The 25,989-nt window shown below is 38.2% G+C and overlaps 1 protein-coding gene across 2 annotated transcripts in view; it reads right to left on the bottom strand.

Annotated features, from left to right (window-relative positions):
- GALNT2 (polypeptide N-acetylgalactosaminyltransferase 2) overlaps positions 1–25,989 on the bottom strand; it is a 101,869-nt gene that overhangs the window by 21,727 nt on the left and 54,153 nt on the right. For both annotated transcript variants that reach the window (XM_062641773.1, XM_062641774.1), the window contains exons 3-8: positions 20,757–20,910; positions 15,204–15,302; positions 14,551–14,618; positions 12,749–12,814; positions 9,272–9,393; positions 1,937–2,024 (exon numbers count right to left, since the gene is read on the bottom strand). In XM_062641773.1, the coding sequence (XP_062497757.1) occupies positions 1,937–2,024; positions 9,272–9,393; positions 12,749–12,814; positions 14,551–14,618; positions 15,204–15,302; positions 20,757–20,910 (597 nt within the window). The remainder of the gene's footprint in view (positions 1–1,936; positions 2,025–9,271; positions 9,394–12,748; positions 12,815–14,550; positions 14,619–15,203; positions 15,303–20,756; positions 20,911–25,989) is intronic.

Here is a 25,989-nt window from a genome sequence, read left to right as displayed (position 1 = left end):
AGACTTGCAAATTGTTTCAGCTCTGTCCACTTTAAAAAGTTTGTAGCATTTGCTGGGTTCCTGGTCTTGGGTGATTAAGCCCTCTCAAAACAGAGCAGACAAATGCTGTCCCAGCTGTCCATGCTTCACACAGATACTGTATCTGAGGTTGAAAGCATAGTTTGATTTCCATGTTTAGACTTGGCCCCAGTGAAAAGTGTCCTGGGATGCCAAATGCAGTAGTGCCTCTAACATAGTAATCTGTCCTCTGAGAACTGAAGAGAAATCTATTATTCATGTTTCAACAGACCCCCAGATAGCTTTAAACACTGGTACACGCAAAATTTCTGTTGTTAGCATTAAAAAAAAAAAGCTACTTCACACTCCTCAATCCAGAAGTACAGAGGCCACATACACTTTAAAAAAAAATATATATAAATAACCTATTGCTATTGTGTATGAGGGGAGAAAATAAGCACTAAGATGGTTTAAAAAAGAAAAGAAAAAAAAAAGAGGGAAACTTAGTTCCAAAGATGAAGCATGAAAAGCAGTAACAAGTGAAATGATCTCTAAATCTTTTCCCACTTCACTTGGGAAGAATTAAAGAGCATGAACCCTGCAGGAACCAATCAAAGGTTTCAATGAAAGAATTCCTCCTCCTACTGCAGACAACAATAAGATCCACATAATGGTACAGAGATTTCCATACTCTAAGTATATGAATAGATTGGGTAAAAGACGTAAGGTTTTAATAAAGCTGGCACACAGATAATAGCACAGAACTATACATTAGCATACTGTGAATATATGCACTGTAGGTCTTATTTCAAAATGTTAATTAAAAGGATACAAAACCTCTCACTTCCATATCACTGATGAATTGAAGCATATGCAACATTACACAAAGATTGCTTTTATTATAGTTTATTGGAACAATGCTTGGTGGCCAGTTAGAGACTAGTAACTGAAAGAACAGACTTGAAATTGTTTTTTCCATTCCTTGCTCAAGAAAGCCTATTCAGAAAAAGTGTGAAAACAGCGCTGTACAATTTCCATGTCATGGCTCATCTTATATCTTTATGCAGCCAGTTCAGTTTCCAGCATTGTGAGAACAATTATTAAAAAAAGGGGGGGAAGGACATGCTGAGAACAGCTACTTCACATGCTAGGGTCTTGCTAACAGGGAAAAAAAGCTTTAAAAACTTGAAACTTGTAATAAGTAAGGATTTTAGTGTGGTTGTCCTCCTTCTCTTTGACAAAGCAGAGGGGAGGATTGATTTATTTATTTATTCCTATTGGGGGGGTTCACAAGTCTTTTTACTATCTGCTGTCAACAGTTTAAACTAGCTAGATGTAGAGAAACTGAGGTACTTCTAAACTCAATTTAACAGGGAATTTTGTAATGGTAAATGTTTAAACACTACAAATTTTCATGGTCACATGTTACCCTCTTCACAATTCCAGATCATGGCTAACAAAAACATTTCTCTTTTAAACACATTCCAAAGCTTTCTGCTTATTCAGAAGAGTTTAATTTTTTAAGCAAACCAGCATCTTGAAATAAAAACTCATAGGCACCGCATTGCTGGTGGGCTTCTAAGCTAGTGAGCAATGAAAGCCTGTCCTATCTAAAAAGAGGATCATAAGCTCTGGCCATAAGCTTATTCTGACACATTTACACAATCCTACAAACATCGGAGGAAGTCTTGCACGTTGGTAAAAGGCAGCATAAACTTTTAAGGATTAGTATAATAAAGATGAACTGTTTTAAAGCAGAGGACAGTAAGGTCAATTAAAATCAAAGCCTATAAACAAGTGACCTACAGGACTTAAAACTAGATACATGAAAGGGAAGAACAGTACATTAACTGCCCATTCCACAATTGCAGTGATTATGAGCTTTGATTCTTGATGCCTTTTTTCTGTTTTAAATCTATATTCCAGTACAGGTACATACCGCCTTTTAAATCAGCTGACGCCCCCACGTACTGGAAGTTGTCCATATTAATTACATCAATAATAGGAGACACAACTCTGGTCTTGTCCTAAAATAAATATTAGAAAGTAATATTGAAATAATGAAATCAATATATAAAGATTCAGGCAGAATGAGATGTTGAACAGTTCAGCAGGATTTCATTAGCACTTCTTCCCCAGCTCTCCCCCTACTTCAACTTGCGGATCTGAATAGCCTGAGCTACAAACAGCCTTGCTCAGCACTGCTTCATAAAGGAGAAACCACACAATACGGCTGGGAAAACTCTTCTGTGCTAGGCTACTTATATTTAAGTAATCCCCCTCTTCTGACTTGTTCTTGAAGAAGGCAGCAAACTTGTAGTTCTAAAGGCACTCGAGCACACAGCGCTTCCATTCTTACTTTTAAACCTGCTCAAAGAAAAGAAGCATCCAGGCAATTCATATTTTCCACAGCAAATCTCCCTAGCCACGCAGTATGCTAGAATCTTATCATTTCAACCTTTATGGAACACTTAGGCCTTTCTGCAGTCAGAAAAGTCTTAGGTTTATGCTAATCCATTCAACACTAGAAGAATCACACTTCACAATCAGATATTTACATAGCAAAGAGAACCTAAAAACACCTCAGACTAATGAATGCTATTAACCTCCAGCAGCCAAGATTAGAGTGGTACAGATAGCACATTTCCCTGGCCAACCATGATCTCATATACTACTCTGAGCAATGTTACAGTTTAAGAAAAATAAAACAAAAAAATCTTTCCAACAGCTCCACATGCATCATCCAGTAGGATCACAGACTCTAAAAAAATGTACTCTAAAAAAAATGAGACTTATCTAATATTAGAAATGCAGTATCATGGTTAAGCTAGTTTGTCTCCGTGATTTACTGCGGAAAAAAAAAGAAATTACATCTACACACTGAAGCGTAACTTCTATAGCATTTTGGTTGATTTCAAAATAGAATTTTGAGCTCCACAAGTTAACATCATTCAAGGAGCACAGATAACTTCAGAACAGTGTATCACCAAATCTGTGAATGTAAAAGAAACCAGTTTTGAACAGGAGAAATTTTGCTATCTCTGTTACAGAGAAACAGTTCTCATGGCTATAAACCATACCAACCTAGACATGTCCATCTTAAGAATTTATTCCATAAGTATGTCTTCAAACAACAATACATATATTCTGAACAGCGGTTCAGCAACGCATCCCTTTGCTAATGAGTATCACACAGAACAGATTGGAACCTGACTAATATGAGAATAGCTTGAGCTCATAACAAGAGACTTAGAAGCAATTCTTAGTCAAATGCTTTGCTTGGTCCAATAAGGACATTAAACACCCATTCTCATTTATTGAATCTTAATTATGCAATCTATGCTGATTTTAATAAGCCCTAATTACAATTGGCTTTTACTAGGTCATTCTGCCTGAGTGAGCAAAAGGTCACTAACTTCTGTATTAGCCAAAAGGAGAATCCAAGTGAATTCAAGAGAAGCTGAGCTGAGGATTAAGCTAAAAGCTGAAGACTCACAGAATCACAGAATCAACTAGGTTGGAAAAGACCTTTAAGACCATCAAGTCCAACCATTACCCCAGGACTGCCAAGACCACCAGTAAAGCATGTCATTGAGTGCCTCACCTATACGGTTTTTGAACACTTCCAGGGACAGTGATTCCACCACTTCCCTGGAAAGCCTGTTCCAATGCCTGATCACCGTCTCTGTGAAGAAATGTTTCCCAATATCCAATTTAAATCTCCCCTGGTGCAACTTGAGGCCATTACTTCTTGTTCTATCGCTTATTACTTTGAAGAAGAGACTGACACCCACCTCACTACAACCTCGTTTCAGGTAGCTGTAGTAGAGAGCAGTAAAGCTCCCCCTTGAGCCTTCCCTTCTCCAGACTAAACAACCCCAGTTCCCTCAGCCGCTCCTCATAAGACTTGTTCTCCAGACCTTTCATCCAGCTTTGTTGCCCTTCTCTGGACCCACTCCACCACCTCAGTGTCTGTCTTGTAGTGAGAGGCCCAGAACTGAACACAGGATTTGAGATGCGGCCTCACCAGTGCCGAGTACAGGGGGAGGATCGATGCCCTGGCCCTGTTGCCATACTATTTCTCATACAGACCAGGATGCTGTTGGCCTTCTTGGCTGCCTGGGCGCTCTGCTGGCTCACAGCCAGCATCACTGTAGATTTCTACGTTCCTTTAAGTATGACTGGGGCTATACTATCTGAGACAAGTATGTGCTTTTATGCAGGATATAACAAAATTTAATCAGGTCTGCCACTAAGCTTAGTCTAAAGCAAACTAGAAACAGGGACAAGAGAGACCAATCTATCCTATTCCTCCATCAATCACCTCTAACTTCTGCTTCTGTTAGCTGTAGCCCTGTTTGTAATGCAAGCATACAATTTTGCTAACTGTTGTAGCTGAGAGGCAATTACAATTTACTACACCTTCACTGCAAAACACTAATTGTGTTGGTATGCCCCCCTATACCATTAAAGCACTTCAGGTGCACCCATGACCTTATTTTAGGCATTCTGTATACAGTATGAGAATTAGGAAACTCCTTTACTTATGAGTCAAGCTATCCAGCCTATCTAATTATTCACAATATCAGCATGAATTACAAAACTGAAACCATCCTTCCTTTCTTTTCCCCCTCTTTCCTTAGCTGCGACTGGGATGGCTTATACATCTATGCCCATCTTAAAGAAAAACTTTTCTGACAAAACCCTGCATTTTTCTTAAATGCTTCTATTTGGTACAATTGACCCTGGTGGTAAAAGTTGCCCAAACTATTAGGTGTCACATCAGGTAAAGCTTCAGTTAGGCTTCAATTTGCCTCCCCCATGCTGAGTAAGTAGGTAGGACTCTGTGGCTGTGCATTTAGGATTTCCTCAAACTTTTGCTGTTGGTCTGATTAATTCTATTAATATCAGCGCAACACCATACTAACACCACTTACTACACCTAATACATTATTTAAACAACTTCCACTTGTTTCTCTGACAGACAAATACCCAGGTTGTGAGCATTCAGTTCATTGTATAACCCCACTTTGTTGGCTTGGAAACATGCTGTTCCTGTCATGATCTGAAATTATAGATTTGCTCTAGCAGCAAAGCAGACAAAAGACTTGCACATTCTGAAGGGGATGCTTTGCAGAGCACCACAAAGTTTTTAATGCAGAGATTGCTAAAAAGAGCTTGTGAGTCTCTCAAGTACAGCGAGTTAATTCACTTAAAACACTAAAAAGCAGCTGCTCCCTTTAAATTATCCTACAAGAAGACACTTACTTATCTACAGGGTGATTGAACTAGAAATCTTTCAGAGCGGTTGACACCATAACTTATCATGGAAAATACAATTGTAAAACCATGTGCACCTTGATGAAGATAATGGAAAGAAACAGCCTGTGAATACTGCAAGTCTCTACTGCCTGGAAGTCTGTAGCAGACAATTTTATCTTCATATTTCATTAGGAAGTTATGCATGCTCTAGACAGTTAGACTATTATATATTATTCTTATAAAACCATCAGAAATTATCCTCAAGATTGTGCATACATTGCTTCCTTCCTCCCACCCCCCAAAAAAAAACAAACCACAAACTCAAGACACTTCAAAGATTAAGCTTCACAAGACTCTGAAGATAAAATATGAATATATCCTTTCAGCATTGCGGCAGTTAAAAGTTGACTCATTCAAGGTCGCAAAAATCAGATATGAGAAAGGGATCCACACCTCATTTCTTAATCTTAGATCTTCCTGCTTTTTAATATCTTCTTTGTTTAAAAATACCTTCCTGAAAGTGATATAGGATTTACAGTTATGCTATGAAAACAGATTAGAACAGTTCTGCAACAGAATCTTTAAATTCTTATTTTTTCTCATATAACTGATTTACAAGAATAGAATGTCAAAGTGCTTAGAAATTTGAAATGGAAAAAGCCAGGTAGACAAATGTTCATGAAACAGCTAGTAGCTACCAGTGTTCTCAAGACTCTGTATGCTTATTAATATGTTGACTTTTGGGGAAATCAAAGGATTAACCCCTACTGTCTCCTCATTAATCTCCCCTAACACACACAAGTCTAGAGGGTATAAAAGGTAACCTTAGGAAACCAGCAGAAAAACATTCTCTGTGAGAGAACAAAGAGGGAGAACATAGACCAGCTCCAATGTATCTGGGTATCCGTACACGTATGAACTCAAATACTCACCTTGTATGTATGTTGCTTCTGCTTTAAGCCTTTGTTCAAATTTCTGAAGAAAAATCCCCACCAGTTCCAGACCCCTCTAGAAATGCTAAGCAAGCACGGTCAACAGACTAAGATACTCTTACCAGGAAATCATCTCAAAGAAAAATAACTGTGGGATGGATCATCATTCAGCTGAAGAGGAAAGCTTGATGTCTCAAGTGCTCCTAACAAGCAAGATCTCAGAAACACAGATTTCTGAAGTGGCTACAACACATCAGATAGAGTAATATATAGTTCATTCAATTCAGACTGTTTCTTGTAAGCCATAAATTTTTAAACTGTAACACACACAACTAATCCCCCAAAAGTCTGACAGAATGAAATGCCAACAGGGCAATTCTAGACCAAATGGAGAAAAGAAGAAACCTACACTTTCCACCATATACAGAACAAATATAGCAGCACATCAGAAAATACTGTATTAATGCATATTAGTCCTGACCTGAAAAAGTCACCTTTGAGCCCAGAGCAGAAATGACTTCATATCTATTCAGTTTATTGTCACTGAGACTATCAAGAAAACGCTCCCAATTAACAGCAAGTAACAGATTGTCTGCACAGTGAGCTAAATCAATCCATTTAAAATAACAAAGAACTATCATATACTACATGTAAACATTATCCATGCCTTAATCATTTGAACAAGCAGAAAGCTTAGAAGCTATGCCATCAATCCCCATGCCTGTTGGTTGAGAATCTAGTCCCAGATAAAAGTAAATTGGAATTCCACACCAATTATTTAACAGTACATCAAACTTTTAGGAATGAAAAACTGTACTCATACAGGTGAAAACAATTCAACGAGACACAATTAGTGTTTATCATAGTGACAATGGTGAGGAGCAAATTTTGAAGGATCTACTAACGCATGTGCTGCTAAAAAGTAGCTGCTGCACAAAGCAAATTATGCACCAGTTTTTCGCATCAAGTATACCACATATAATGATGTGTCCTAACAAAACTGTCAGCAATTTAATAAGAGGGTTTACATTCAGCATTTACACAAAAAGGCCTGAAAACAGTTCCCAAATCCCAGAATCCATTAGTGTTTTACCTGCAGGCATACTCAACTTCCTTTCGAAATACATTTAATGCCTTCCAGTTTATTTTTCTAGTTAGTTACAGAGAAATTTCTTTTACAGAGAAATTTCCAATACTTTCGAGCCTGTAGCACTGTACACAGGGAAAAAAAAACCACAACAAACCAGAAGGAATTGCTACATTACTCACACAAAGGCTTTGTAAGCTCTAGGTCCTTTAACAGTGTCCAGCTTTGAGCTGATTAGTTATTTCTGCTCCAAAATAGGATTAGGCAACTTACAGTATTACTGAAATACACAACGAATACAATGAACTGAGACCAATTGTATGAGGTTAAACAAGGCTCAGTGCTAGGTCCTGCACTTAGGTCACAACAACCCCATACAACACCACAGGTTTAGGGAAGAGTGGATGGAAAGCTGCCTAGCGGAAAAGGACCTGGAGGTGTCTGTTGACAGCTGTCTGAACATAAGCCAGCTTGTGCCCAAGCAGCCAAGAAGGCCAAGGGCATCCTGGCTTGTATCAGAAACAGTGTGGCCAGCAGGACTAGGGAAGGGATCAGCCCCATGTACTCAGCACCTCAAAACCTGTGTTCAATTTTGGCCCCCTCACCACAAGACAGACATTGATGTCCTGGAGTGTGTCCGACAAAGGGCAACAAAGGGTCTAGAGCGCAAGTGTGATGAGGAGCAGCTGAGGGAACTTGGATTATTTAGCCTGGAAAAAAAGGAGGCTCAGGGAGTACCTGATCCCTCTCTGCAACTACCTGAAAGGAGGTTGCTGGGTGTCAAGTCTCCTCTCCCAAGTAACAAGTGATAGGACAAGAAGAAATCTCCTCAAGTTGCACCAGGAGAGGTTTAGACTGGATAATAGGAAACATTTATCCACCAAAAGGGTTGTCAAGCATTAGAAGAGGCTGCCCAGGAAAGTGGAGTCACCATCCCTGGAGGTATTTAAAAGGCATTGTCATTGTTTAAAACACATCTAGACATGACACTTATGGACATGGTTCAGTAGTGGTCTTGGCAGTGCTAGTTTAACTAGTTTGGACATGATCTTAAAGATCCTTTCCAACCTAAATGATTTATACATATGATTCTATAAAGCATCACAGAACCACCAAAATAAGGAAAATTAGTCATCAATTGACAGCTTCTCTATTGGCATGCCAAATATATGGGGTTACCTTCCTTTTTCCACCCCCTCTCCTTTCTGGGGGCAAGTACAAAGGAAAGCATAGGTAGGATGAGCAAAGACCTGGCCATTAACGACACAGTACTTAGAGCAACACCATTTTGATCAGGAGCATTCTGAAATTAACTGCTTCCCCTTAGAGGAAGCGGAGTTTACCAGAAAGGGAATGCAATTAAGGAAAGAAGAAAAACCCTATTGTCTTGAGTGTTCCCCAGTGCTTTTGGGGATCACACTTGATTCACTTTCCACTTCAACTGAGTTTCTCCAGAGGAAGTTAACAAGTATAACTAGTCCCTCGAGAAAATACTACACTTTCACTCTCAATCCTCTCAATTGCTTTTCCGGGACACAGACTAAGTGTCATTTTCACAGAAGCTGAGAGCCCACAGTCCCTGATGATTTCCATGAGGATTTTGGCTCAATTTCCTATTATCACACTGAATCTCAATGAGGCATAAATACTCAGATAAACTGAATTACATTGAGATGATGTTGGTCGAGGAGAACTATACTTTGCTCAAAAGACTTCCAACACTTACTGAGGAGGTCCCTAAAGAACCAAAGAAGCATATATTTGAATTGCTCATAAAGATAGCAATAAATATTCAGATTTTATGCTCCAACGTTCACACATTAAATGAACAAAAATGTGTTTTAATCACTGAATACTCCGATCTCCTCCATCATCTCATTTCAGAGAAAAGGTTTCCTTATAAAAATGCATAAAATTAATGTAGTATAAAACAGATGGCTTTAAAATCTAAAAGTTACTCCTTCAGGAAATTACTTTAAAATTCTTTACTAACCTCAGCTACTCTTTCCAGAAGTGGTTCCAGCCAGTGTTCATTACATTCACAGTGACTATCCAGGAAGGTCAGCACTTTTGCCTGTGCTGCATCTGCACCTCTGACACGGGAGCGCATCAAGCCTGAGAAGTAAAGATATAAAGTTTTAAGTCCTTACTGAGGAAAACACAGTAGTGAGAACCTATTGCATTCCAAGTTAGTTGTGAATTAAATTACCCTAACTCAGACAGAACAAACACACTAGTTTCATTACCAAAATGAGACAGTAGTTAACAATTACTTCATACAAAACAGCCTGCAAGCTTCTAAGCTATTGCACCCTAGTCTACAGGTCTCAATCAATTTAACCAAGAGAACTGAAGTACCTTTTAAAAACAAGCAATACACAAATACAGCTGCATTGCAGTATTTGGTATTTAGATTAAATGATATTACAGGAAATGATATTTATACTGATAAACATTACTCAAGATTGGTCCTAAAACCAAACCCCTTTCCTATAGTTTAGGACAGAATTATTAATTTATACTTTTTATATTTTTTAGGACAATTATTAATTTATACTCTCCACCTTTTTACCACCCACCATCTTGGTTCTCATCAGTGTGTCCATTCTTCTATCAATTGCTTCCAGGAAGAATTAATTCATGTCTGAGAGCCTCCCCCTCACCCCTCCCTTTTAATTAGCTTCCCCCTGTGTTTCTTTCAAATCTTTTGTTTTGTAGTTTTTTTGGTTTGTTTTGGTTGGGGGTTTTTTGGTTGTTTTTGGTTTGCTTTTTTTTTTGGGGGGGGGGTGGTTACATGTCTTTTTTAATCTTATCTTGAAAATATTTCTTTAGGAAGAAACTTCTGGAAAAGCCAAAAGGTTATTCTCTATATCTCAATTACACAGATTCCCCCACTGGTTTACCCTGTTCCTTTCCTTCCTTCATTCTCTTTTGGTATTTGTTTATTGGATGACTTCACCATTCCTTAAAGCCCTTGCTATACATACACACAAACTCCAGAACATACCGTCATATACATCAGTACAAAACAATAGCAAGCTTCCTCTAATTTCTTTGCAAAATTCCTCCCTGCTTTCCTCTGCTACTCCTCAAAATTCATCATTTCATTATCACTCAAGACCAGAGCCAAGTAATGACTTTACATTGTTTCCCAATAAATTTGTTCTGTTACCCCCCCCCAACTGAAACACTGTAAGAATCAAGCCCACTTCTTTCTATCCCCTTTACAAAATAAAACCTGCAAATTGGACTCTGCCAAATAGAATACAAGATGCTCAAGACAAAAACATTTTTTGCTCTGTCCAACACTCAGCAACAGCATCATCAAGATCCTTGTATTATCTCTTACTCCAAATGTGAGCACTTCACTGTTGCAGATATGCGCTATGCTGATACTCTTGGATAGTACTTCTACACCTTATCTGTGGTACATTGGCAGCTAACTGTGCCTCCCTGTTTTTATGCTGTCTCCCAGGCTCCAACCTTTGAACCTGTTTTGTTCAGTTTTTCTACATCAAACCAATCCTCATGCACTCTGGCTAAGTTTGTTTTACTTTTTCAGTTCCTCCTTCCAGAGCTTATTATTTCCAACTCACAATCTCATAGAACCTACTCTCTTGCTCTACTTCCACAGAAAACATACAGCAGTGTTTCTAATTTCAGATCTAAGGGGAAAAAAAATGGAGGTGACCACTCGGGTCATTGAGTGCTCTACGATCACATTCAGTCTTAGAACTGAAAGAGTTGAGAAGGTTCCACTGAATATTTATTCTGTAGACTATCATGCCCTCCAAAATGCATCTGCTCCCATGACAGACTCTGGCCCTACACATGAGACTATATCACATTTCTGAAAGCAAGGCACTCTGTGTTATCCCCTCCACAGGCACCATCCTTTTATTTTAATTTTTGTTTAAAAACATGCTGCTTCCCTCTGTTGTTCATACTGCTGTGCTACTCTTAGCATTTTACACTGGTTGATTTCACTGATCCTCTTAAATTTTAATTTGTATGTGCCCGATATACAATTAGTATATTTAATTAATTAGTATATAGAAGCCTAGAGTGAAAATGAAAAGCAAAGTAGCAAACTCAAGCATATCAAATCAGCAATAAAATGGAATGTTACAGCATTTTAATTATCACCTGGTTGCACACACGGATGACTGGGCAAAACTTTACACAAGTTTTGTACACAGTACACAAGGTCCTATGATAATAATTTAATCTTAATGTCATAAAAATACCACCTAAACTAGTACTGTACCTTTAACCTGTAAATAGCTATTTTCTGACACAGTAAAAAATTTGTCATATTGTACTTAAAAATATGCATCAGTATATCTGAAAATGAAATATGAATCTGTATATGTAGTACAACATATTTATAATTACTAAAAAACTAATATAAGTGTTACTTCAGTCTGCTTTTTCCCTTACTATTCCATTCCATCTTTAAGTCCTGTTCTGATCATAAAAATGACATTAACTTGCTCAGAACACAGCAACCATGGCAAGTCATAAAAGGCCTCCTTTCCTAACATGCCTCTGTTCATGAGCATATTCCAAACTAATTATTTAAACACAAAGAACTCATCAGTGTGCAACAACTTTAATTATGGGAGAACACATGCTTTGTGCATGTCATTTCCAGTTTCTGACAGTATGATGTTTCTAGCTGCTCCCCAGGCTAGGCTAGCAGCCTAGAAGATACAGTGCTTATAAAATTACACAAGCAAAACACATACTTGTTAATTCAGTAAGCTATTTCAATTGTCAACTCTGTTATTATTTCAAACAGCTGTAGAATAACAGTTGCCTACATCTAATACTTTAAGCTCCACAGCCAGGAAATTGTTGAGTGAAGGGCTCAGTGATATGAAACCGTAATTTAGAAAGCAACAAACAGAAAACAGAAGTGTAAGACGAGTTTGTTACATGGCTTCAGCAAATGGGACACACCTGGTCCCGGCCCTGTTAGCAGCTCAAATCCTCTCGAGTCTGCCAAAACAAAGTATTCACTGGGCTGTCCATAAACTAAATTCTTAAAATGATCTCTAGGAAGGGAACCTGCCATAGAGAGGGCTATTTTTAAGCTGGATCATTTCAAATGTTCATACAGTTTACAGTGAGACCTTACATACAATGGGAGCAGCTTAACTGAGGATTCAGTACTGTAAGAGAAAGGAGAGGTTGAGGGTGAAAGGCAATTTCTCAAGTCAGCTTTCAGCATGAACGCCAATGGGCAACTGTGCACACAACAAACCAGAACTAATTAGAATCACTGTTTTGACTTCCACAGATGCATTTGGTTTTATTCCTTCCAACAGATCATTGATTTATAAAGTAAAAATACCCCCTTCAATACAGAATGTATATAGCAGAATGTTCCTTTAAAAAGCTTGATGAAGATTAACAGGTATGGCAGCACAATGGAATTTGTATCTTTCTCCCCCCAGATGAAGCCTACCTTCTCGGCGATCATTGCGAAGAACCCGCACTTTCTCAATTTTTCCCAAGAGAGCACCATCCTCAGCTACAATTCAAAAACAAACAAATCAACTTTGATATTCAACACTGAATGGCACTATAAGACAGGCTACCAAAGAAAAGCAAAAGCTTTGTAGTAGAAAACTTTTATAGTCATAAATAGCTAAATACAATATATAGGCTTAAAAAAAACAAAGTATTTACATGTATCACCAGAAATGAAGAAAAATTACCAGGTTAAGAAATTAGCCCTCTCATTATGTTAATTAAAGCTATTTTTTTACAAGTATAATTCTTGTAATATTTTTATTTAGTGATACTCCCTTTGCTCATTTTAGACAGCTTCTATACTGCAATAAAATAGGATTAAGTGGTTTTCTTTCTATATAATAAAGCTCACTTTTTAAACAACATTAAGGTTTAAGCCTATCCCAAACCTGTGATAAACTAGCAATGCAAGTATAGACATCAGCTTCCTTTAGGAAATGTTACTCAGAGGTCCATTTCAAATGTTTTAAGTTTGTATTGTGATATCCTAGTACTTATAAAAATCTTGACTTATTTTATAGAATCACAGAATAGTTAGAGTTGGAAAGGACCTTAAGATCATCAAGTTCCAACCCCTTGCCATGGGCAGAGACACCTCACACTAAAACCATGCCACCCAAGGCTCTGTCCAACCTGGCCTTGAACACTGCCAGGGATGGAGCATTCAGAACTGCCCTGGGCAACCTATTCCAGTGCCTCACCACCCTCACAGTAAAGAATTTCTTCCTTATATCTAATCTGAGCTTCCCCTGTTTAAGTTTTAAACCGTTACCCCTTGCTCTATCACTACAGTTCCTAATGAAGAGTCCCTCCCCAGCATCCCTATAGGCTCCCTTCAGATACTGGAAGGCTGCTATGAGGTCTCCATGCAGCCTTCTCTTCTCCAGGCTCAACAGCCCCAACTTTCTCAGCCTGTCTTCACATGGGAGGTGCTCCAGTCCCCTGATCATCCTCGTGGCCTTCCTCTGGACTTGTTCCAACAGTTCCATGTCCTTTTTATGTTGAGGACACCAGAACTGCACACAATACTCCAAGAGAGGTCTCACGAGAGCAGAGTAGAGGGGCAGGACCACCTCCTTCGGATGGATTTCATCAGGACCCATGGACTTGTGCACATTCAGGTTCTTAAGATGGTCTTGAACCAGATCCTCTCCTACAGTGGGCCCAAGACCTTCATTCTCACAGTCCCTGCGTCTGCCTTCCAAGACTTGGGTGGTGTGGTCAGAGCATTTGGCAGTGAAGACTGAGGCAAAGTAGTCATGAAGAACCTCAGCCTTCTCCAAATCCAGGGTAGCCAGTTCTCCTGATAGCTTCTGGACGGGGCCCACACTGTCCCTAGTCTGTCTTTTACTTGCAATGTAACAATTTTGGATTTGTTAACAATTTTTCCAAGAGACTGATGGAGACCAGAACTCATTTAAAGCAGAGCTACAAAAATATTTGCTGCAAGCACCATGGGGTTTGTTTTCACATCACATATTATACTATTGAAAGGCTGTTTTCAACTACACACTCTGTTCTTTCAGCTAACAGGAAGCAATAAAATGTACCTGAAACATTTATCAGAACTCTACGTTTCCACAACAACAGGTATGAAAGAAATAAAACCTGATTTTGGATTCGTGTTTGCAAACTCCTATTCAAGTAACTAATTCTTAAAGTCACCTACTAGCCTCTACAGAAAGTCTTATCAGAATAAAGAAAATAAAGTTAGGACCCTGTAAATGTACTTACGATCATTACTGTAGTCATCCACCAGTATGATTTCCTTAATAAGATGTGATGGGCTTTTTTTAAGGACACTGAAACAGACAAAAAAGTATTCAATACTAAAAAGTCTTAATTTTCAATGACATCATATAACCAGTTACTTTGTTAAGCCACAGTGGAACCAAGCCCAGGATGCCATTTTCAACAAAAATACGAGCTTGGCTTATTCTCACGGGAACTGTTTGTGAAGAGAGGCATATGTAGAATTGTCCACTCTCCCAGAAAATTTCAGTCTTCAGAAATCAGTGCATTAGACAACTTGTAACATGGAAGTTTTGTAGGTATCTTCAGCTCAAATATCCCTGAGAAACCATCTTGACATTTTCTTGGAAAATATTATACAGCCAACCTCCAAACATCAACCAATAACGTTCATGTATTTGTAGTTAAGAGGAGAGATTTTGTTTAACACTGCTATTTCAGAACATAAGATCTGAAGGCATCATAGAAATTAAGACTCATGTTTCCCCTCAGCAATTGGTTTAGAAAAGCATAACGGATTGTTACTTCCCTTCCTTATCATAAGCCATTATCTGACACAAATGAATAGCCTTTAGCCAAAAAAAGAGAAAAAACAAACCAAAACCAAAAATAAAATCAAGGTCTCCTAGGTGTACCTGACAACAGTTCGAAGCAAAGCAGATCTTGCCTCATTATGAAAGGTGATCACCACACTAGTGGCTGGCAAATCTATCCGCCATTGTTTCCGCTGACACCTGAAAGACATAATAAAGACATAATACCCTTTCATTTGAACACAGTATATTTACAGTCCAGGTGTACCAGACAGCCTTCATTAAACTCATATACACATTATGTCTACCTCAGAAGAATGAATTACCTTGTTTTCAGGTGAGATTATAATCAACTCCTCTTTTGCCACTTTTGGTAATTGTCTTGGTACACTAAGATGTCAGTGTCAGATATAGGCAGGTTCAGGAAAGTCAGACTATCATAACTGCAGTATGTCATAAATACCTTTCATGAAACAGAGTATGAAACCAGAGTACTTATATTACATTAAAAGCATTCAATAAATCTAAGCAAACTAGCATATTTTTAATTAAAATGCACAGGTTCACAGGCTACCATCTGTCTCCTCTTTAGAACGCATGCATCCACTTCTCCATTTACTTTTAAAGCTCCTGTAGCACCCTGGTCCTGCTCATAGATGAAAATGGTTTTCTGCTCTAGTGAGAAGCTGTAAGGATTGTAACATTCAGAATTTGAAAAACAAACTTAACTGTGACAATGTTGAGCCAACTACAAGTAGAAACACATCTTTCCAAACCATAAAGGTAATGAAATATTCCACCTATGTCAACTCATTTTTCATCAAGTGTAGTAGCCTGAAGTTAATATAAGCAACAAAAATAAGCAAATCCCAAAATAATTCCTGCAGGGCTATATAAACTGTTTAAATTCACTGATAATAAACCCAAAAAATACACTAGTCTCATTGTATTAGAAACTAATAGTACTAGGAAACACTGTGTATTGAATTTATGCTGAAAGCATTACAGCCTGACAGGTCACAATACCAATCACCATTCATGCAGTAACATACACAAGAGTGATGTATTTCTTTACATACGCTTTATTTGATATTAGAGGTAAAAATTTAACAGGCTTGTCTGCAGAGGGAATAAACTCAGCTAGAATACACTTGTAGCAAATTCAGCAAGTAATTCCATACTCCGTGCATAATTAATCAAACTAGCTTTTACGGGAAGAGCGGAAGATTACACATTGTTACCTGAACTTCTACAACTTTGTGTCTGCCTATATAAAAGGCTGCTCCACACCTGTTTTAACATCTCCAACATGCATGATAAACCACACCACCTTCAACTTCCTGGAATTAGAGTGAGGTGGCAATGCATTTCTTGCCCTTTGCCCACCCTACAGAGTCCCAAGAACCTACAGTGTTTTCTATACAACACACCCATAACATCACACACATTAGTGCTTGCTGTGAAACAAAACTTGTTGTGTCATAGTAACTTCACTCATTCCGAAGGAAAACAAAGCCCATGCCAACTCTATAATTCCTGCACCAGATAAGCAAGGCCAGATCATAGAATGGTTTGGGTTGGAAGGGACTTTAAAGCTCCTCCAGTTCCAACCCCTGCCATGGGCAGGGACACCTTCCACTAGACCAGGTTGCTCAAAACCCTGTCCAACGTGGCCTTGAACGCTGCCAGGGATGGGGCAGCCACAAGTTCTCTGGACAACCTGTTCCAGTATCTCACCATCCTCACAGTAAAGTATTTCTTCTTAGTATCTAATCTAAATCTACCCTCTTTCAGCTTAAAGCCATTATCCCTTGTCCTATCCCTACACATCCTTGTAAAAAGTCCCTCCCCAGCTTTCTTGTAGGCCCCTTTTAGGTACTGGAAGGATGCTATAAGGTTTTCCAGGCTGAACAAGCCCAACTTTCTCAGCCTATCTTCACAGGAGAGGTGCTCCAGCTCTGTTTCTCAAATGGTAGGTGTACAAGATGGCTTCATCACTAGTGCCCAGCACTGAAGCAATAAATCCACCGTGTATGTGTTCCTGGAACCTAAGGAATTAAAACCTCTATTGTGAGCCTCTGGTAATGCATCTAGACAGCTACAAGACATGCCAAAAAAAGTATACTCTTATCTTTTTCTGATAACTTTCAAATTTTCCACAGAGGATAAGTCTACTGTGCATGCAGTTATCACATGAAGCACTTGCATTAGAATCATTTTAAAAGTCACATTAAACCTACACTGATCTCTTTGCAGAAGAGAGCACTTGAGCTAGAGCACATCTTAGGGTAGAATTACTCAGGGTAATGAAGACTCTCAATTTTAAGAAAACTCAGAAGAGTACTACTGCATATTTCTGAGGATGAAATTCAGATTTTTAGAGTTCCAAATAAAACTGGATGAATGCTTCACTGACTATTTCTGCTCTCCACTATTCAGCAAATACCTGCTTTAACTGAAATAGTAGCAGTCCTCCTATTCTGCTGCGTCAATAGTGCCACAGTTAGAAATCAAACCAAAGCAACAATGTCATCATTTCTGGCACGGAGATTAGACTTTCCTTCCTCAAGATACAGCACTTAATTTTACATGCAGAATGAGAAAATACATTTGGATAAAATAGAACTTGAACTGAAAATTTCAATCTAGACCTTCAATGCTTAGTATAGTTCACTAAAATCAGTTAAAACATGAAAAGTACATTCTTTCCCCCAGAAATCTGAGTTGCCAACTTGTTCATGTAAGGAAAAGATTTTCTGAAACCTCCATGATTTGTTGAAACCATTTTTTTGACAGAAATAACCACTGTAACCAGTGTAACGAGAACATTCACCTCAACAGAGATCTGGGGTACCAAACAGACAGGAAAGCTTTTTCTTTACTTAAGAATAAATCCTAAGTATGAGGGTCGGAAGCTTCTAATAGTTGCCCCATGAGAAAGAAAACAGAGTTTAGTTCAGCTAAAAGTACTTAACAGTAATTCCCCAAAATTATGCCAACACATAAGAGATGTGATCAGAAACCACTTGTGCAGAAAAGCCATGGAGTATTTCACCCTCCAACCCACTTGGGAGATTATCTTATACTGACATGAGGACAACTCCAGAAGTTTCCTGTTACCACTGTGACACTCACTTTCTGGATCTCCAAAATCTACTGTGAAAGGGATAACTCTATCAACAGACTGCAACAGAAGGAAACCCAGAGTTTTCTCAAAGCTGTTGGAAGCAGCAGTTGTGAGCATCAGCCAGCTGGGGTGAAAATCTGCATGCCTGCTTAGACCTCCTGTCCCTGTCTGCTTTCTTATGTTGTACCCCTTAGGCTTAAAATAAAGGCAAGCAGTTGAAACAGGTGAACCAATCTGTTTTCTAGTGCTGCTGGCAGGCTTTCACAAATAGCAAGCAGAAAACTTTGGTCTTAACCTGATCTGAGTAAAAGTTTCTCCCGTGCAGAAAAGACTAAACAATGTAATATTAAAAGAGATGCATAATTGCACACACATTTACATACCTAATGTAGAATCCTGATAAATTGCTTCTAAACAGCCTAGACAATTTCAGCCAACTAAATAGTATTATTAGGTAGTTAAAGTCAAACAGCCTCTTAGACACATCATGCAATTAATAAAGAGTTGCTTAAGCAGAAACAGCGACTTCCTCATCCAGGTTTCTTCTCTTAAAGAAAAAGATTGTAGCAGCTCCATAAAAGATATTCATCTTAGCCCAACTGCCTCCAATTCTATTGGAAATAACATGCTTTCAAGTGTCACATGCTCAGATCTGTAACATCTTCTTTTTCCTGTGGCTATTGCTCTTGCTTTTTCCATTGTGCAGTTCCTAAACAAATATTCCATGCAACTATTTCAGCTTATACAGTGAATGTCCTTGACAGAATAGAAGGAAAATTAATTGCAACTTGGCAGGGAAAGAATCATGGAAAATTTGCAGGAATGATTGCTTCAGTCTGGGCCATTTTTTTTTTTTTTGTTTGTTTGTTTTGTTTTGTTGGTAGTTTTTTTTTCTTTAAGATGACCATTTACAAACTGATGGGCACTTAAATCAGCCCCATGGCCAAGCCTAAGTAATAATCACAGCAGCAGTAAGGCCTTTCCCCTGAAAAATATCTCTCTTTCTCTCAATTGCAGGGATCTTTTCCAAGCTCCATTTATCAGAAAAACCAGGCAGGTCAGAATACAATCACAACCCTGACAGTTAAAACAAACATGGCCACTTTAATATAATTTGTCTCCTGGCATCTAGTATTTAAGTTCTTTGTCTGGCTTTTGTCTGTTAGACCCCTCTCAGGTTATTAAATATCTAGGAGGGTTCCAAATTCAGCATATCTGAATTATAGAAGCTTCTAGAAGGTGGTGGCTGAGCTTCACTCTTGTGGGAAAAAAACATGTGTTCCCAATTTTAGAAAGCATATCTTGGTGGGGTGGGGGGCATATGACCAAACATAAAAAGTATGCATGATGAAGAAAATTCAAAATCTCCTCAGTATGCCATGTGCATCAGGCTTTTTAGTGCTTTCACAGCAACAAGTGAAACACTAGATTCTTCCTACTTTTCTGCTCAATTAATGGCAAATTATACAAGACTTGTTTTATCTACCAATCATGTACTTACAGAACTTAACCCATGCTATTATATGAGGGATTTAAAAATGACACAGTAAGTGCCTGAATTTTTATACAAATCCCCTTCACTATGCCATTCCTGGTTAAAGGGCTGTATGGAGGAAAAAAACGGTACCTTCCTCCCTCAGGTGTCTGGTGGGTATATGTTCTTCCTAACTGCAGAATTAGGCATATTAACTATGCACAGTTGGTTAATTTTATGCTTTGAGACTATGCTTGCCTAATTTTGAAAACCAACTTCAAGCTGCTTTTATTATTTTTAAGTTATGGAAGTCCAAATGCAACTCTCTTTTTCATATTAATCACTTCTGCTTAAATGAGATCACTGCAATCACTCAATCCCCTTTCTGAAATGGAAGTCTTCTCTGCCCACAAGAAGATTTTTCCTGAAATGTACTATTTCCTGAATCTACACAAGTAGCTTGACAAAAAAAGTTGGTTTCATGCATAACTGAAGTAATTTTGAAGTGTAATTCTGTCCTATGTTCACCAGGGTATGCATAAACAGATTCCTTTAGGTCTGGAGGTGACAGCTGTCATGCACATAGAGGAACAGAATCACAGAGCAAATGAGATTGGAAGGGACCCCTGGAAATCTTTCAGTCTAAAATCCCTGTGCAAAGCAGGGCCAGCTACAACAGGCTTTGAACATCCCTATTTCTAGGGACTTCACACCCCCTCTGGGCAACCGGCTCCACTGCTTGATTATCCTTACAGAGAAAAGGACTTACAAACGTAGAAACCAAGAAAAGCCATCATATAAGCACAAAATGAGGCTGAAAGGCAGCACCAGTTTGTATACAGAATACACACTGACAGAAGTCATGGAAATGGGAAAACCTTGATTAAGATTCACTGTTCTTTAACCCACTGCTCAAGGATCACACCAGAGTTTATTGTCTCTGTCATTTTGAAAGCTGAAGAGCTCTCCTGCTTTAGAAAAACCACCTGCTGCTCAAAAGCCATACATACAGAACAGTTAATCCAAGTCAAGCATGACTCAGTTTAGCACTCACTGATCATGCCTGGTGTCAGGAATGCTTCGGTCCATTCGCAGTTTGTCACTTTCCACCTGATTGAACTTATTGCGGGCATACGGATCCTGACCAGATCGCACCACGGTAGCGCCAACATAAACATCTTGATCGAAGTCTTGCCACCGAACTTTTCCTACAATAGAAAACCAGAAAAATAGCAAATTTAATCTCCTCAATTTAAAAAGCAGCATTCAGCAATTCAGACATAACTGATGAAATAACTTGGTTTTTAATTTTCCAGCAACGCAATTAAACCTCAACTGTCAACAGTGCAACATTTACAGTCACTTTTGCATATTAAATTCCTCTAGAACATCCTGCAAAGTAATATAAAATTAAACAATTTTACAGATCTCAGTTTATGCAAATAATCACCAGACTATGTTCATCTTGTCTGTTTTGGCGTTTTTGTTTTGGTTTAGTTTTCCTTGGTTTTTAACTCCAACTACCACAATTTCCATTAAAAAAACAAACCCTCCACATGACATGCATTAACATGGCAGATGATTTGACTACAAAGTTATCCAAGAAACAGTTATATTTTTAACATTCAGTCCAGATTTCAAAGACATTATAATTTAATTTACTGTCTCATTACATCAGTAGAAACAGTCAGTTATAATCAAAGCATTTGAGGAACAGGCCTTTTACAAGTACAAGACAACATTATTCTCAAACCAGCATTTCACGCAGACAGAGCAAAACATGGCTCTTATGTCTTATTGAGACATAACTGCTATCTCCTTTACAATCAGAAATTATTCACAAATTAATCCCTCCTTATCAAGGGCTGTATTATTATGTGACTGGTTGTGGCACTAGCACAGAGTGGCAGATCAACATCAAGGAATGAAATTTCAGGAAGTCCACCATCTTCAGGTATAAAACAACAGCATGGTATTTACCAGCTGTCTTAAAATTATCAGTTCTTGCCACTGTTTGCATGCTTACTTTTTTGCCTATTGACATCCAAACCTGTACTACCTACAACAAATGTATACCTTTAACTCAAAATCAGATCTGAAGTTCCAGTGCAACACAGGCATTCTGATTTTAACATGGATGTGCATGAGAATCTCCTGCTGCATCGTCTGATGCATACAACCTGCCATTGGCAAAAAAAAGAAAAAAAACAAAAAGAAAAAAAAACAAAGCAAAATCTGCCTTTTGGGGTCACTTTTTATTACAGAGGAGAAGAATCAACATTCATTGCTGTCACAATCAACACATAGAATTCTTGAGGTACTTTTAATTAAGTTCAGTGAGTAGCAGGTTGCAGAAATGTCACTCTATCCAAACTCAGCTTTTAGACAAATAGTATACATCAGGCATACCCTAAGCTGATACACCTAGGGGGAATATACTCTAACAGCTATTAACAAGAGGCTGCTCAGATGCTTCAAGATTAACCTTTGCTCCATCTCTCACCCTGCTAGGTACGGAAACTAAGGCAGGCCTCATTCACAGCTTCCTATCCATAAGCCATGCCCCAACTACGGTGCGTTAACTCCTGCTAGAAGATTCTGATATTGAAAGAACAAACACTTTCCACCATTAAACAAAATAATTGTCTGCTGTTTAACCAGACAAATACAGCCAACTTGATTAAAATTCCTCTATAATCTCAGGATCGTCTAAGGAGCTCATCTACAAAAGCAACTTGGACTGGAATTTGAATTACCATCCTTAAGTTAAACCATGTACAGACACACAAGCCAGAACTAGAAAGTCAAACGAAAACAGACTGCAGAACATTCAATATATACTTGGTGAAGTAGCCCAGAAGGGAAACGATAGGAAAATAACCAGAGGGAGAAAAACAGATTTTCAAATTCCAGTTACTTTTCTAAGAAGGAAGCTTTAAAGCTGCTGTTGGTAGCCCACAGATTGCCAAGTTTTTCTTAGCCTTTCAAGTTCTTTCTTCAAAGTATTTCCAGGAACTTACTTTAAAAACAAGTTTACATCCCAGCCAGCTACTACACTACAAATAACCAGATACAGTTATTTACAAAAATGACACCAAACCTCACTTGCAACAAAACTATGCAAAATGCAAGAGTGGCTCGATTCAGAAAACTGGAAGAAACAGACCACAAGATCATCTCCCCATATGACTCTCTCACGTAGCATTTCCAAAGCTTTACAAATCCCTTGGTAACTAAATTACATTATCACCCTTGCTTCCAATTTGTAATATAGCTTCAACATGGAACATATGTTGAATTTTTTTTTTTAAGTACAAGACGTGTCATGTCCCTGATTTTCTGGTCCAAAAAAGAAAGATTTTTAGTGCATTTTGCAAAATATAATCCACACTTTAAATGCATTTATGTAGACTTTCAACTCTCAAACTCTTCAACTTCCTATGGAGTTTAACACTATGCCTGCTGCCACCCCCATCCACTCCTCCAGTTGCCTTCCATCCAGTGGAAGGAGTAGCTAAAACACGAGATCATACAGGCATAGCATTAGTGATAAATGGTGATGCTGTTGCAAGCATTCTTCTTAAATAGGTTGTGCTCTTTATGAGCTACAACACATAATTTGGGTTGCCCACATGGTTACAAGTGCTAAGAGCTCAAGTTAAGTGCTGGAAAATGGAAGGCTGATCCATAGCTAAATATACTGTCTAGCCTTACTTTTGCTGAAAGGCTTGCCTTCCTGACAATTTATCAACTATTTGGAAGTTAAAAGTGGTTTAACGAGCCTTTTCCAATAACAGGCACTGCTTTTGTTGTATACTTCCCTGGGGTACACAAATAGGAGCACGTTTGATTTAATTTCTTCTGGGGAGTTAGCTGGCTCTGTAGCTTCCCAAGTTTCAATGACTTTACCAGGCGGAATAAGTATCGGAAAACCCAACTACATTTTTTCAAACTTAAACAAGTTCATAACTTTAAATTCGAGCAAACGTGTCTACATGCATTGCACTGAGAGCTAACAAGATGATAAATTCATCTTTTAATCTCAACAGGGTATGATGCAGTGCTAAACTTGGTTTTGACAGCTGCTTATTTGACAGACTGTTTTGAGCCTGAGAAGCTAAGTAGAAAAAAAGAGAAAAAGGTGAAATCCAGTGAAGTTTTTTGAAACTTACTTTTTGTCCCAGGTATTCCCCAACTCTGAAACCTTGGAGAAGGCCATCAACAAAAACAGTGCAGTTCACTGCTATTACTTTAAATAATATGCTGGTTTATTTCAAACAGGAAGCACATTTTGAGGGTTTTTTTCCTCTGTAATAAATAGCTGTATTTTATTCCATTCCAGTTTCCATCCAAGTAGAGCTTGATATAAATCATTTAAATGCATTGTTCACCATTTTCCAAGACTTCAAAACCACCAAATGCAACACTAGTCCAGAAAGCACAGAGTAATAAGCCTTAGCAGAAAGGAGACTATTTCACACTGCTAGAGTTTACCAAAAAGCAGTGACAGCCTACAGATTATAACAGCAAGTGAATTTGGCTTCTGGAGCCAGGAACGACACAAAGCCTTATTCTAGCTCCAGTAGAAAGCCCTGTCATCAATGTGCAATATGAATCAGATCTATTAGGGAAAAGATAAATAACAGTAAGAGCAACTCAAAGTGAGACAGAAGAGAAAAATAAAAGCATAGCAGGTAAATCTTCACACAGCCAAGCAGCAGGCAACAAAGAGCAGGAACAGACGGATACAAAATCCCCTAAATAGCTTGCACTCTTCTTGCTCAATACAGCTTTAAAGCAGTAGGATATTCACTATAAATAAGATTAATTTGCTTGATACGCATTAAGAGATTCCAGATCTTTACTAAAATAACAAAAAGAGCTGTTTAATTAAACTGCTGAAACTCCTGTCATTACAGAGAACTGGTTTTACAGTTTTGCTTCAGTTATCCATGCAGACAATCCAGGGTCAGTGTTTCTAACTACAAAAGCTAACATGACTATTTTCACAAACCACCAGACTTCTGCAGAGTCACCAAATGACAAAGAATAGATACACTCTGATGTACAGAAGGTAAAAACCCCAACAGTTTTATTTTTATATAATGCCATTTTAAACATAATAAACAGTCCCTTAAATCTGAGAAGTTCTGAAGACACCACCCTACAAAACACCAAAATTTAAACTATAGGTCTCCTCACCTCAGTGGAAAAAGCAAGAAAGTTTTGAACTAAAGCCCTCCTAAAATTTGATAATCTAGCTTTAAAACAAAAGAAACAGTGCGAAGAACCTACAAAAATATGAATTCCAAGCTTCATTGCCATGAAGATTCAGAAGTTTGCCTACATGAATTGAAAATAAGCAAAGTAGTGATTTGAGTACATAATTCTGCCCCTGTAGCCTTTGATGTTTGATTTGAGACTCTCATCCTACTTTGCAGTAATGATTCTCTTGCCTGTAAATCAAGCCATAAGAGATTACTAATCAACAGATGAAATGACAAGCACTGCCTTGCTCTACTTATTTCTTAATTTGACTTCTTAAATTTTACACTTAATTTTACTTCTAGCTGCAAGCCTTCAGCTTCTGATATCATTCCCTTTCAGCCTGTGACCCTTCCTACTTCTTTTACTCCTTGAATGGTTACTTAGGGGCAACTGGGAAAAGAAAGTCTTATAGGAAATGTACAGAGCTTGACCAAGAATATATGAACGTTAAAAAAGAGGAAGTAAGAATAGTAGCTGGAAAGTGCAAAATTGGCTGACCTATAATCCCAGTAACAACTTTGCAAAGAGTTCTGCTAAGGGGAAAACAAAACAAAAACGCTTTAGAAGATCTTCCAGAAACCAAGTTGAATAAGCCAGGCTCTTCAGCTCTCTAGGATTTATTACCCAATTCATACACAAAGTAAAAGTTTTGCCAAAAAAGCATACACATATAACCAGAATCTTCTTTTCCCTCTCCAGAAAGCAGCTAAGACAAGGTAGGCCAAAGGCTACAGGAAAAAAAGCCATGGATGTCAAACAGCTTATTCTGTACCAGGAATCCAAGACTGTAAAACAAAAATCATACTTCACACATTATTGTGGATGGAAGTTTCCAGCTGCCTAAAGGAAAGTTTACCTTCATTAGTTCTCTCTTCAAGACCTATGATATCATATTTCAAATGTTTGGCTAAGTTAAGTTTTTAAGCCAAACATTAGCATTAATCAAAGAAGAGTGAAACGTATTGGGAAGCTATCTGATCATAAATTGTCCTCTTTGTATGGTAAACTTTTCAGTACCG

This window comes from Pezoporus occidentalis, unplaced genomic scaffold (assembly GCF_034315485.1).
Source record: "Pezoporus occidentalis ecotype Australia unplaced genomic scaffold, CSIRO_AGI_Poc_V1 ctg7, whole genome shotgun sequence".
Taxonomy (NCBI): Eukaryota; Metazoa; Chordata; class Aves; order Psittaciformes; family Psittacidae; genus Pezoporus; species Pezoporus occidentalis.
This window is presented reverse-complemented; position numbering and strand designations above follow the sequence as displayed.